We start from the raw sequence: 12,626 nt of genomic DNA, 5'->3' as shown, positions 1-12,626 counted from the left end.
AGCAGGAAACTCTATACCATTTCAGACAAATGGTTGTCCAATCTCTTCTTAAAGTCCTCCAGTGTTGGAGCAGTCCCAACTTCTGGAGGCAAGTTGTTCCACAGATTAATTGTTCTAATTGTCAGGAAATTTCTCCTTAGTTCTAAGTTGGTTCTCTCCTTGACCCATCATATATCAGGTTTTCTGGTGTCCTGTTCATCTCTATCTCTCTCCCTCCTTCCCTCTCAGTATTTCATGGCCCATTTTAACTGGGATCTACAGAGTACCATCAAACCTCTGTTGTAACTACATATGGCACAAGAAGCTTTTCTGTTCATTCTCTTCCTATTGCCATGGAAGTACAACTCATCCATTACCAGTCAAACAGGATTAAAAATGGCTCACCTGTCAGATAGACAATGATGTTGTGCACATAAAAAAGGGTGATGGGGTACAATTATGGTCACCGTCTTGACTTTCTTAATTCCTCTCCATCCAAGGTTGAGAATCACTGATCTACAGGAACTGCACATAAAATGTGTCATTTCTGTAGATCAGTGAGTATTAATTCTTGGGTCGTGGGCATTCTTCATCAATTCCTTGTTCTTTAAGGCTTCTGCATGATCCAGAAATTTTCAGGATATGGAGGTTCCGGACAGAACGATGAGCATATGTTTCTGGACAAAGCAGATACACATGTGAGAATTTCCCCTGCCTACTATCTTTCTTTTACAGAAGGATAGGATCTACTCACATTAGGAATATCTACAGAGTGTATGGTGAAAACAGCTTTTCTTATTGGCTTTGCTTGTCAGAAGCCAACTGGGAAGGTTGCAAATGGTGATCACAAAAGCTGGGACAATGCAACCTTTGTAAATACATGCTGGTTACCAAGCACACAAATTTTCATCCGTGACCATGGGGATGCTGCAGTGCTAAATATGAGGACAGGTCTTAAGTTTGTTTTTCAGAGCCATTGTAACTTTGAACAGTCGCTACAAGAATGGCTGTAAATTGAGGACTACTTGTAGACTTATACTTTATTGCTTCAGAGGGCAGGACCAGAAGTGATGGGTTAAACTACAAGGAAAAAGGTTCAGGGGCTCAGAACTCAGCACTATTAGCCAGTGGAAAAAAACTGTGACCTGACGTGGTTTTTCTTCTTAAGTAGAAGATTCAGATGAACCAAATGATGGTCTATGAGAGATAATGTAAGGATCCTGTACTGAGCAGGGGAATGTACTAGATGGCCTCTGTGGTCCTTTACAATTCACAAGAATAGTTGGAAAACAATGAGAATTTCTCTTTCCTCTGACTAGTTAGCATGTTTTCCTGGAAGTAGTGGCAGGGAAATGGTACAGTTCAGCATCACATCTGCTATCCTTATTAGGAGTATTTGCCAATTTCCCCACATTATTGGGTTCAGAATTATAAGTCATTGTATTGGGTTGAGATGTGTGAAATGTTATTGCCGTTAAGACACTGGTCAGTTGATTTAAGTGTGTCTTTTCTTGGTCAGAAGCTGCTGTGATCTTCTCACCAATTTAGCTATTGCTCATCCAGCTTCTTAATGGTTAAATGTTTTATCTATTCTTGGATCCTACTGGAATCCAGATAATTTTGTGAATCATTGACAGGGAAATGGACAAAGGCCCAAGCTAATGGATCAACTATTTGATTGAAGTCCTGCTTATTTTTAACCGAATGGGAAGGGATCATGGAGATCTTTTAGTCCAACCCCCTATGGATACCTTATGCCATTTCAGACAAATGGTTGCCTAGTCTCTTCTTAAAAACTTCCACTGTTGGCACATCGACAACTTCTGGAGTCAGGTTTTCCACTGATTAATTATTCTAACTGTCAGAAAAAAAATCTCCTTTGTTCTAGGTTGCTTCTCTCCTTGATTAGTTTCCATTCATTGCTTCTTGTCCTGCCCTCTGGTGCTTTGGAGAATATCTTGACTCCTTTTTCTGTGTGGCAATCCCTGAGATATTGGAACATTGCTATCATGTCACTCCTAGTCCTTCTTCCCTCCCTAGTCCTTCTTTTCATTAAACTAGACATAACCAGTTCCAGCAGCATCTTTTTTACATCTTTTACACTCTGGATATTTCATCCTAAAATCTGTTGAGCAGCATAAACATCCTAATTGGCTAATGCTGACATTTAATGCTCTCTATCCACCTTCTAATCTTCAGAAAACAGGAGTGGCATAAAAAATGTTGTTAACACTGCTCCTATCTTGCCTGCCTTCTGGCTCACTGATGAATGATTATTTTGTGATTTAAGGATATTAAGATATATTTAAATATATTTAGGGTTTGGTTAAATTCTCTAGCTTTGCATATTCCTCCTTTACTGCCATTGTCTCTGACAGGAATCTAACCAAAATGGTGTGATTGATGGTTAGAGTTTAATATATGACTAATCTTACAGGTTTAATTAAAACCTGATAGTGAGGTAGTTGGTCCATGGGATAAGAGTGGGATGCCTCATAAAACAAAAAATCCTGTTTTTCTTTATTGGGCAACTCTCCTCCCCAACCATATTAAAGACATCTGGTGAATGTTTTCCCACTAAATAATAATGGCTAATTGGGGAGAAGGAAAGTCCAGCCAGGAGGATACCCCAAACATGATACTTAATGTACCAATGGAAGATAAAGACAGTGCAATTTGCTAGTATCAGGATGGCCAATGGGGGCAGCAAATTTTAAGCTGGTAGAGATTTCTGTCAGCTCAAGAATTAGTGAAAAATGATTTAACTTGGCCATAAGGAAGAGCCCTTTTCTGACTTTTATTTGTATAAGCTGCTACAACGAACATTATACTTTATTGCATTGATTTTGCAATGCAAAAAAGTGTAAAGTTCACGTAGTAGCTTATACAAAGTGGAAATTGTCCAGGTGATGTTGGTAATTCATGTGGCAAGTAGGTCATACATCCAAGCCTATCCATTATCAGGTCAAAGCTGCTTTGTCAGCTTCTGTGTGCTAATGTGAGGACAGCTCTGTTGTATAATGGATAGTATTGCTCTTGAACAGGGGCCTTCAAAATTGGCCCTTTTATGACTTGTCCACAAGTCATAAAAGGGCTAGGTTTGAAGAACCCTGCTCTTGAATAACAGAACCTAGAGATAAGAGTCTTCTTTTTACTGTGATGTTCTCTGAAACACCTTAGATGATTGGATCAGAGATGACTTTAAATGTGTTGGAAATGATTTAAAGAAAGTTTTCAGCTTGTAAGGTGGATAAAAGTTTTGTTTTTTGTTCATAAAGAACTAGGTGGTAGATTCCCTTATTCTCCCCTGTCTAATTATTAAAATAAAATGAGCTGGGCATGAAAGCTTGGAACAAACGTACAAAGGCGATGTGGGTTATTTCTAGTATTTGTACAACTGAAGGTGGAATACATAAAACTCCCACCTCCTGCTTTCCCCACAACAGTTCTGTGAGATGGGTTAGGCTGAGAGAAAGTGACTGGCCCAAAGTCACCCAGCTGGCTTTTACATCTAAGGGAGGCTCCAGATCAATTACTCAATGACAGTCTCTAGGTTTCTACTCCACTAAACAACACCAAACCTATTCACGTTTCTGTTAAAAGAGGGAAAGAATAATTCCAGAATGTCTGTGTGCACCTCTCTCACAAAATCAAAGTTGATGGACCATGGCTTTTCAAATAAACTAGATTTGTGCCACAGACCAATTGATGGTATCTAAATTAAAGTAGATACAATGAGAAATCCAAACACAGAAGCCACACATTTTAGCTCACCACAGTGCATAAACCCAGATGCTTTCTCACTATCTCAGTCACTCTGAGTGTGAGATAATAATATTAATAATAATAATAATAATAATAATAATAATGATGATGATGATGATTGTTAAGTCCTTCGCAAAATGGCAATGACACGAGAAGCAGTTGTAGTTCTCAGGAACCTCTTTATTTCTGTTCAGCATACTGGTTACAAGACGCCGACAATGCCAAATCTCCCTGCCCTTTTTATAGGCGATTCCCGGGCCAAATTGCAACATTTGGCGCGCTTGCACTCGCGCATGTGCGCGAGTGCTGGCGACAGCCAGTCTGGTCCCGGGCAGCTTGCACCTGCCCGGGACCATTGCAATGCCCCGAGCCTGCTTTCACAGGCTCAGGACATAACACCCCTTCCCCCCCGGCTAAGACTATGATCATACTAATAATAATATACAACCCAATACGAGTGTGGAACCCATACTAGCTTTGTACCAGTTATTCCTTTTGCTTCTATTGTTCCCCAGTGTTCTATTTTCCTATGTGTACAGGAATACTCTCTGTTAACTCTGTTTTGCCAGTAGGGTTACAAAATCTTCTAAATACTTCGGAGATCTTTTAGCTCTCTGTGACCTCCTGACTTCTGGGTACCTTCCAAGTACCCCTTGACTGAGGGGTGATGTATGCTTGTCCCCCTTGCTAGGCCCTGGTGACTGTGCTCCAATGCCTGGCCTGCTTGCTTGCCCACTGGGCTCGTCAGGCCAGGGCTTCTTTCTCTGTTTGACCTGGTTGTCCTGCCTGGCTGTAGGCTCTCTGGCCCTCTTAAGTGACTGTCACTGTTGGGCAACTCTGTAGAACCTCCCAGGTCTGTCCTAGACCTGTCCCAAAACTTAGTTGTCCCCTGAGTAATGCCAGAGGTGTTATAGTTGGGATTCAGTTCCTCGACCACCTCCCTGTGTGCTTGCCCCCTTCTAGGGACAGGGGCAGTGTTGGGCCAACTAGACGGAATGTGTGCCAGCTCTCTTGCAGGGTGTGGGTTGTTTGGATGCTCTCGGATATCCTCCCTGACTGGAGTACTGAGTGATTCGGGTGAGTAGTGATTATGCCCCCGGGGTGACTCCCTGGCTGGAATAGGCACTGGTGCCTGAATTCTAGTTGGGCTCCATGAATTCCTGTTTGGAGCACTCGCGGAATCTCAGAATGAGCTGTCTGTAGTTCCCTCATTAATGATAGGCGGCAGCCCACACTCTTCCCTTTGCCCAAAGGGGTCCCCCTCTCCCCCTGGAAAAGAACCAGGAGTCTCAGTGGGAAGGTCCCGTCTAGTGCGGAGCTGGTCGATGTGTCGTCGCAGGACACAACCGTCGTCCAGGGAAACCTCGTAGGACAAAGGACCTGTGACCCTGGACACAGTGGCAGGGACCCATGAATGACCAGGCCTGTAGTTACAAGTCCAAACCGGGGCACCCACAAGCAGTTGTCTAGGTGCCCTGGGGTGTGTGATTGTGGAAGGTAGTCTGTCTGGGTGCAACCGGTCAAGCTTAGTAGTCAGTTTGCGCCCCCAATGAAGTTCAGCTGGGCTCCTCCCGGTAGAAGTGGAAGGTGTAGTGCGATAAGAAAGGAGGAAGTCAGCCAACCTGTGATGCCAGTCTCCATAGGTAATTTTCTTCAAAGCGTCCTTGGTGATGCGAACCATGCGTTCAGCCATACCGTTGGTGGATGGGTGGAAAGGCGCAGAGGTGGCATGACGAATCATGTTGGCCTGTAAGAAAGCTTGGAATTCGGAAGAAGTGAATTGAGGGCCATTGTCAGATACGAGGACATCAGGAAGCCCGTGTGCAACAAAAATCCCCCTCAGTACTTGAATAGTCTTTGCAGTGGTGGTGGTGGAAGAGACAGGCACAACCTCAAGCCATTTTGAATGGCTGTCAACCAGGACCAAGAAGAATTGACCCTGAAAGGGCCCAGCGTAGTCAATGTGCACCCTAGACCATGGAGACTGTGTTTCCTCCCATCTATGTACAGGAGCTTGGGGCATTTCAGGGCGTGAGCACTGACAAAGGTGGCATGCATGCACCTTAGCCTCAATGTCTCTGTCTAACCCAGGCCACCACAAATGGCTGCGCGCAAGCGCTTTCATACATACAATGCCAGGATGACCCTCATGGAGGGAACCTAAGACCCTAGTCCTCATTGAGGCAGGAATGACAACTCTGCTCCCCCAAAGCAGACAACCCTGGAAAGTGGATAACTCGTTCCTTTTGGACCAGAAACTCTGAAACTCAGTGCCTGGACAGCTCTCTGGCCATCCAGATAAAACCGAAGAAAGGACACGAGAAAGTGTGAGATCTGTGGCTGATTCAGCAGCCACATCCCCGGCATCTAAAGGGGACTCAGGCAAGGCCTGAATGGAGAGGATATTGATTGTTGGTGCAGGGTCAGCCTCTATTACTGGCAGGGGTAATTTACTGAGGCCGTCAGCATGGCCCATTTCTTTCCCAGGTTTGTGAAATAAGGAAAAATCATAGGCAGACAGAAAGATAGACCATCTCAGCATTCTGGGGGAGATGATTTTGGGAGTTTGTTTATGTGTGGTAAACAGCCCCAACAAAGGCTTATGGTCAGTGAAGACCATGAAATGCCTGCCATATAGGAAATCATGGAACTTTTTGATTCCAGCAACAACAGCTAAAGCCTCCCTGTCAATCTGAGCATAATTTCGCTCTGCAGAAGACAAGGTTCTGGAGTAATATGCAACAGGAATCTGAGTTCCATCTGGTCTGAGGTGGCTTAGTACGGCTCCCACCCCATAAGGAGAAGCATCACAAGCGATGCACACAGGAAGGGATTCATTGAAATGTGCAAGCATACTGTTAGAAGTGAGTAAGGCCTTAACCTCATTGAAACTTGCTTCGTGTTTTTGTGACCACTGCCACACTGCCTGTTGTCCAGGAGCCTATGAAGAGGCTCGGCTACACTAGCCTTGTTTGGAAGGAAGGAGTTGTAAAAGTTCAGAAGGCCCAGAAAAGCCTATAGTTCGGCCTTGGACTTTGGCCTAGGAGCATGCATAATAGCTTTCAATTTGGATTCAACAGGGTGAATCCCGGTAGCATCAATTTTGAATCCCAGAAAATCTGTAGAAGGCACCCCAATTTTACATTTGTCCTTCTTAAGTTTGAGGCCCATTTTCCTGAACCTCAGCAGAACAGCCCTTAATCTCTCAGCTAAGTTGTGTGTAGAGTCTCCAGCAATTAAGACATCATCAAAATAGGGGCAAACCCCTGGTATACCCCGTAGTGTGTTTTTCATTATGCTTTGGAAAATTCCAGGAGCCACATTTACTCCAAATTGTAACCTCTTTAACTTGAATGCCCTCCTGTGGGTCACAATGGTTTGAGCTACAGCAGCAGCAGCATCAACAGGCAACTGTTGATATGCCTGAGCTAGGTCAAGCGTTGCAAAAACACGCCCCCCCCTTGAGAGAGGCCAGAATATGAATGACCATGGGAACAGGATAGGCATGTTGCTGCAATGCCTTATTCAGAGTGCATTTGTAATCTGCACAGATGCGAATGTCCCCATTTGCCTTAAGAGGCGTGACAATGGGGGTCTCCCAAGGACTGGAGTCGACAGGTTCTAAAACTCCTTGCTGAATCAATTTGTCCAATTCGGTGTCAATTTTACCTTTCAAAGCAAAAGGAACCCTTCTTGCTTTAATTCTAATAGGGTTGACAGTGGGGTCTAATTTCAGTGACACAGGGGGTCCTTTGTACGTGCCCAGCTGTGGGCTGAAAACATCTGCAAATTCTTTGCAGACTTCTTGTAGGTCTACTGTTTGCAAGCTATTGAGCCCTGTGACGTGTATTCCCAAGGCCTCAAACCAATCGAGTCCTATGAGACTCGTTCGCTCACCCCCTACTACTATTACATCTTGTGGACCTTCAAAATCCTTATACTGTACGTTAAGAGTGGCCTCCCCCTTAACACACACTCTGGAGTTTTGAAAGTCTGTTAACACAATGTCGGAAGGCCTCAGCTTGGCCTGAAATCCGCTGCCAGAACAAATCTTCCTAAACGTGTGCATGGAAATGATTGAAAGTTCAGACCCCGTATCCAGTTCCATAGCCAATGGAACCCCTTGTAGCTTCACTTTAAGTGACAGCTTTTTCTTAATGGGCTTGTGTGTGCCTGTCCTATAAATGCTTCTTCGCAAAGCACAGAAACCCACCCTGTTTTGGCTGGGGACCCTGGTACCTTTCAGGTGCAATTCTTCCCGAGGTTGTACCTTCTGACGGCCCAGACACACAGCTGCAATGTGTCCCTGTTTTCCGCATACCCTACAGATAGCGGAACGGAATCTACAGTCGGTCCTCTTCTGGCGACCTCCACAACCGAGGCACTTGGGGAGAGCTAAAGAGCTTTCCTTCTGTTTCCCTTCTTTCGTGGGGTAGAGATGGTCTACTTCATCGTCAGGATCCTCCTCTGGGTTCCTTTGGACTCTTTCCTGGTGCACGGACACAGCTTCTAGAGTGCTTCTGATCGGCCTCATGTTCTTGATGGCGCCACCCGCTGCCTCTTCTGCAGTAACCTCTCTCAAGGCATCTTGGAATGATAAGTCTTCTTTAGCGAAAAGTCTCTGCTGCAATTCTCTATGCCTCAGTCCGCATACAAATCTGTCTTTCAGCCGTTCTTCTAGATCCTTGAACTCGCAGTGTTTAGCGGCTTTTCTCAGCGCAGCAATGTATTCTTTGGCTGATTCTCCGGGTCGCTGATCCCTCTGTTCGAAGGTGTGGCGCCAAGCGATGACGGACAATTTGGGCTGGAAGTGTTCCTTTAGTAGTTTTTTGAGATCTGTGAAGTTAACAGATTCTAGAGGTACAGGTGCTGCTATGTTTTCAGCGATTTCGAATGCGTCTTGACCGCAAACGCACAGCAGGGTGGCAGCTTTTAAACTATCTTCTCTTACTTGATTGACTTTAAAATAGTTTTCCACCCTGGCTACGTAGGACTCCCATCTTTCCGGATACGAGACATCGAATTCTGAAAGTCTTCCAACTTTTGCCATTTTTGCAGAAAAGGAAGGGTCTATCAGCCAGTTTACCCCCGATGTTCGCTGGATTGGCGGGCAGCTGGTGAGTTAATGCCGTTCCTACTGCTCAGGACTCTAGGGTAAGCTTACACCTGTCTTCAGTCGATGTAAAGCAATCCCACCTTCCTCGCCAGTGTTAAGTCCTTCGCGAAATGGCAATGACACGAGAAGCAGTTGTAGTTCTCAGGAACCTCTTTATTTCTGTTCAGCATACTGGTTACAAGACGCTGACAATGCCCAAATCTCCCTGCCCTTTTTATAGGCGATTCCCAGGCCAAATTGCAACATTTGGCGCGCTTGCACTCACGCATGCATGCAAGTGCCGGCGACAGCCAGTCTGGTCCCGGGCAGTTTGCACCTGCCCGGGACCGTTGCAATGCCCCGAGCCTGCTTTCACAGGCTCAGGACATAACAATGATGATGTTGGAAGGGACCTTGGAGGTCATCTAGTCCAACCCCCTGCTCAGGCAGGAAACCCTATACCAGCGGTTCTCAACCTTCCTAATGCCGCGACCCCGCAACTGGTCGTAAGTCTACCTGAATTTCCCTTCCCAGGAGCGCCGCGCATGCGTGGTGCCATCCCCTGCGCCGGCCGAGGTGTAGCTGGCAAGCGGCAGAGACGGCGCAGGCCGACCACCGGCTGGGCCACCAGCTGGCCCAGCCCAAGGCAGGTAAGGCACCCACCGGGCCCCACGCGCGCCAGCAACCCTTCCTGCGCCCGCTGCTGCCCTGCTAGCCTTACCTTGGCTTCCCCCCCATTTGGGGTGGCAGCAGGCAGGCCCAGGTGCTCCTGGGCGGCCAAGGCAGTGATGGCGCAGGGCAACCACTGGCTGGGCCACCAGCTGGCCCAGCCCAAGGCAGGTAAGGCACCCACTGGGCCCCACGTGCGCCAGCAACCCTCCTTGCGCCCGCCGCTGCCCCGCTAGCCTTACATTGGCCACCGCCCATTCAGGACGGTGGCAGGCAGGCCCAGGCGCTCCTGTCTGGCCACGGCAAGCGGCAGCGATGGCGCAGGGCGACCACCGGCTGGGCCACCAGCTGGCCCAGCCCAAGGCAGGTTAGGCACCCGCCAGGCCCCACACGCGCCAGCAACCCTCCCTGCTTCGCCGGCCTCCCACCTCCCATCCCTGGCCCTCTTTTACTTACTTTTAGTAGTTGCTCAGCAGGGAGGAAAACTTTCCGGAAAGTTCTCCTTGCAGCACCATTTGCAGACTGGGGCTTTTGGCAGGCTCAGCAGGGCAGAGACAGCCTGGGCAATTCCTATTGGCTTTTGAAAGCCAATAGAATTAGACTCTATTCAAGAGAGTCTATTCTATTGGCTTTCAAAAGCCAATAGATTCTACTGGCTTTCGAACGCCAATAGAATAGAGTATCTTGAATAGAGTCTATTCTATTGGCTTTCAAAAGCCAATAGAATAAGAGGGAGTAGCACAGCTAAATAAAAGGGGAAAAAGGGGGGGGGAATGGTGGACAGCCTTGTTTGGCGACCCCCGTGAAATGGTCATTCGACCCCAAATGGGATCGTGACCCACAGGTTGAGAACCTCAGTCTCTTCTTAAAAACTTCCAGTGTTGGAGCATTCACCGCTTCTGGAGGCAGGTTGTTCCACTGGTTAATTGTTCTAACTGTCAGGAAGTTTCTCCTTAGTTCTAGGTTGCTTCTCTCGTTTCCACTCATTGCTTCTTGTCCTACCTTCAGGCGCTTTGGAAAATAGCTTTATTCCCTCTTCTTTGTGGCAGCCCCTGAGATATTGGAACACTGCTATCATGTCCCCTCGTCCTTCTCTTCATTAAGCTAGACATACCCAATTCCAGCAGCCGTTCCTTATATGCTTTAGCCTCCAGTCCCCTAATTATCTTTGTTGCTCTTTTCTGTACTCTTTCTAGAGTCTCAACATCTTTTTTACAGCGCGGTGACCAAAATTGGATGCAGTATTCCAAGTGTGGTCTTACCAAGGCATTGTAAAGTGGTATTAACACTTCACGTGATCTTGATTCTATCCCTCTGTTAATGCAGCCTAGCATTGTGTTGGCCTTTTGGCAGCTGCAGCACACTGCTGGGTCCTATCTAAGTGATTGTCCACTAGGACTCCGAGGTCCTAGTATCCACGTCTGATAAACAAACAAACAAACAAACAAGTAAATAAGTAAATCCCACAGCATCTACAGAATTTTTTGAATCATGGACCAATTACTCTCTGCATCTTTTGATGATTTAGCTTATACAACAGAATTTTGGAAATTGTGAATTTGGGGAAATACAGAAAGACCCAAGAAATGGTGTGAAGAGAATTGTGCAAGTGGTCCTCAACTTAAAACCATTCATTTAACAACCGTTTGAGGTTACAACAGCACTGAAAAAAGTGACTTACAACCAGTCTTTGCACTTATAACCACTGCAACATCCCCATGGTCATGTGATCAAAATTTGAGTTCTTGGCAACTAATATGTATTTGCAATGGTTGCAGTGTCCCAGAGTCATGTGATTGCTATTTCTGACCTTCCCAGAAAGCTTCTGACAAGCAAAGTCAATGGGAGAAGATGAATTCACTTAAAGTCTGCATGATTTACTTAACAACTGCAGTGATTTACTTAACAACTATGGCACTAAAGATCATAAAATTGGGTGTGACTCGCTTAACAACTGCATTGCTTAGCAACAAAAATTTTGGTCCCAATTGTGGTCATGAGTCAAGGACCTATTCCACAAAGCACCTGAAGGCAGGACAAGAATCAATGGGTGGAAATTAATCCAAGAGAGAAGCAACCTAGAACTAAGGAGAAATTTCCTGACAGAACAGTTAATCAGTGGAATGACTTGCTTTCAAAAGTTGTGGATGCTCCAATACTGGAAGTTTTTAAGAAGAAATTGGACAATCATTTGGCTGAAATGGTACAGGGTTTCCTGTCTGAGCAGAGGGTTGAACTAGAAGACCTCCAAAATCACTTCCAACTCTTATTTTGTTATTCTGACTACCCTGTACACATTGTCAGTTCCATTTACTCCCATTTTGTCTGATAATAGAAGCTGTTATCCAATGCATTTAGTGCATCCACCTAGTATAATTGATGTTGTTTAGCCTGTTATTTCCCCATGTAACTTGTAGACCAGGGGTCTTCAAACCTGCCCCTTTTATGATTTATGGACTTCAACTCCCAGAATTCTTCAGCCAGGCATGCTGGCTGAGGAATTCTGGGAATTGAAGTCCACAAGTCATAAAAGGGCCTAGTTTGAAGATCCCTGTTGTAGACTGAACTATTGCCACACTGTACAGTTTCTCCCCTCACCTTGGAATGTGTGCCCACTTCTGTCATTGGCTTTCCCAATCTGGGCATCCTTGAAAGGCTTGGACTTCAGTTCCCAGAATTCTTCAGCCATTCTGACCGTTCTGAGAATTCTGGAAGTTAATGCTCTGGTAAGTGGGGCAGATAGAATGAGGAAAACTACCTCTCTGTCTACTTGAACCTTGTGTATAAAGGAAAGTTAGCCCTCTTTCATGCAAATTAGCATAAGATTAAAATGAAATCTAGAGTACAATTTAAATCAGCATTTCTCAATCTCAGCAACGTTAGAATTTAACTTTAAGAATTTCCTGCTGGCTGGGGAATTCTGGGAGATGAAGTTTTCACATCTTAAAATTGCTGAGGTAGAGAAATACTGGTTTTGAAAGACCAAAATGCAATGGAATCCCTAGGTTGAGAATCCTGCTTTGATATATGATACCCTCCCAGAATAATTATAGAGTTGTTGTGTAACCCTTATATATGCTCCTTCCACATGCCAGGCAGGGAAATCTGGGAGCTGTAC

General features: G+C 45.6%; 1 protein-coding gene across 1 annotated transcript; it reads right to left on the bottom strand.

Moving 5' to 3' along the window:
- Positions 1–5,254: 5,254 nt before the first annotated feature.
- LOC120309015 (uncharacterized protein K02A2.6-like) lies at positions 5,255–12,133 on the bottom strand (the record flags this gene model as incomplete). The annotated part of the gene is made up of 2 exons (XM_039345793.1): positions 12,107–12,133; positions 5,255–5,965 (listed from the first exon to the last, which is right to left on the bottom strand). Coding segments are annotated over exons 1-2 (738 nt in total), but the record flags the coding sequence as incomplete, so codon positions are not given.
- Between the last annotated feature and the right edge of the window lie 493 nt (positions 12,134–12,626).

The sequence above is a fragment of the Crotalus tigris genome, unplaced genomic scaffold (assembly GCF_016545835.1).
Source record: "Crotalus tigris isolate CLP2741 ecotype Arizona unplaced genomic scaffold, ASM1654583v1 scf7180000017977.1317863, whole genome shotgun sequence".
Lineage (NCBI taxonomy): Eukaryota > Metazoa > Chordata > Lepidosauria > Squamata > Viperidae > Crotalus > Crotalus tigris.
Note: the sequence above shows the minus strand (reverse complement) of the source record. Positions and strands in the feature narration are given on the sequence as shown.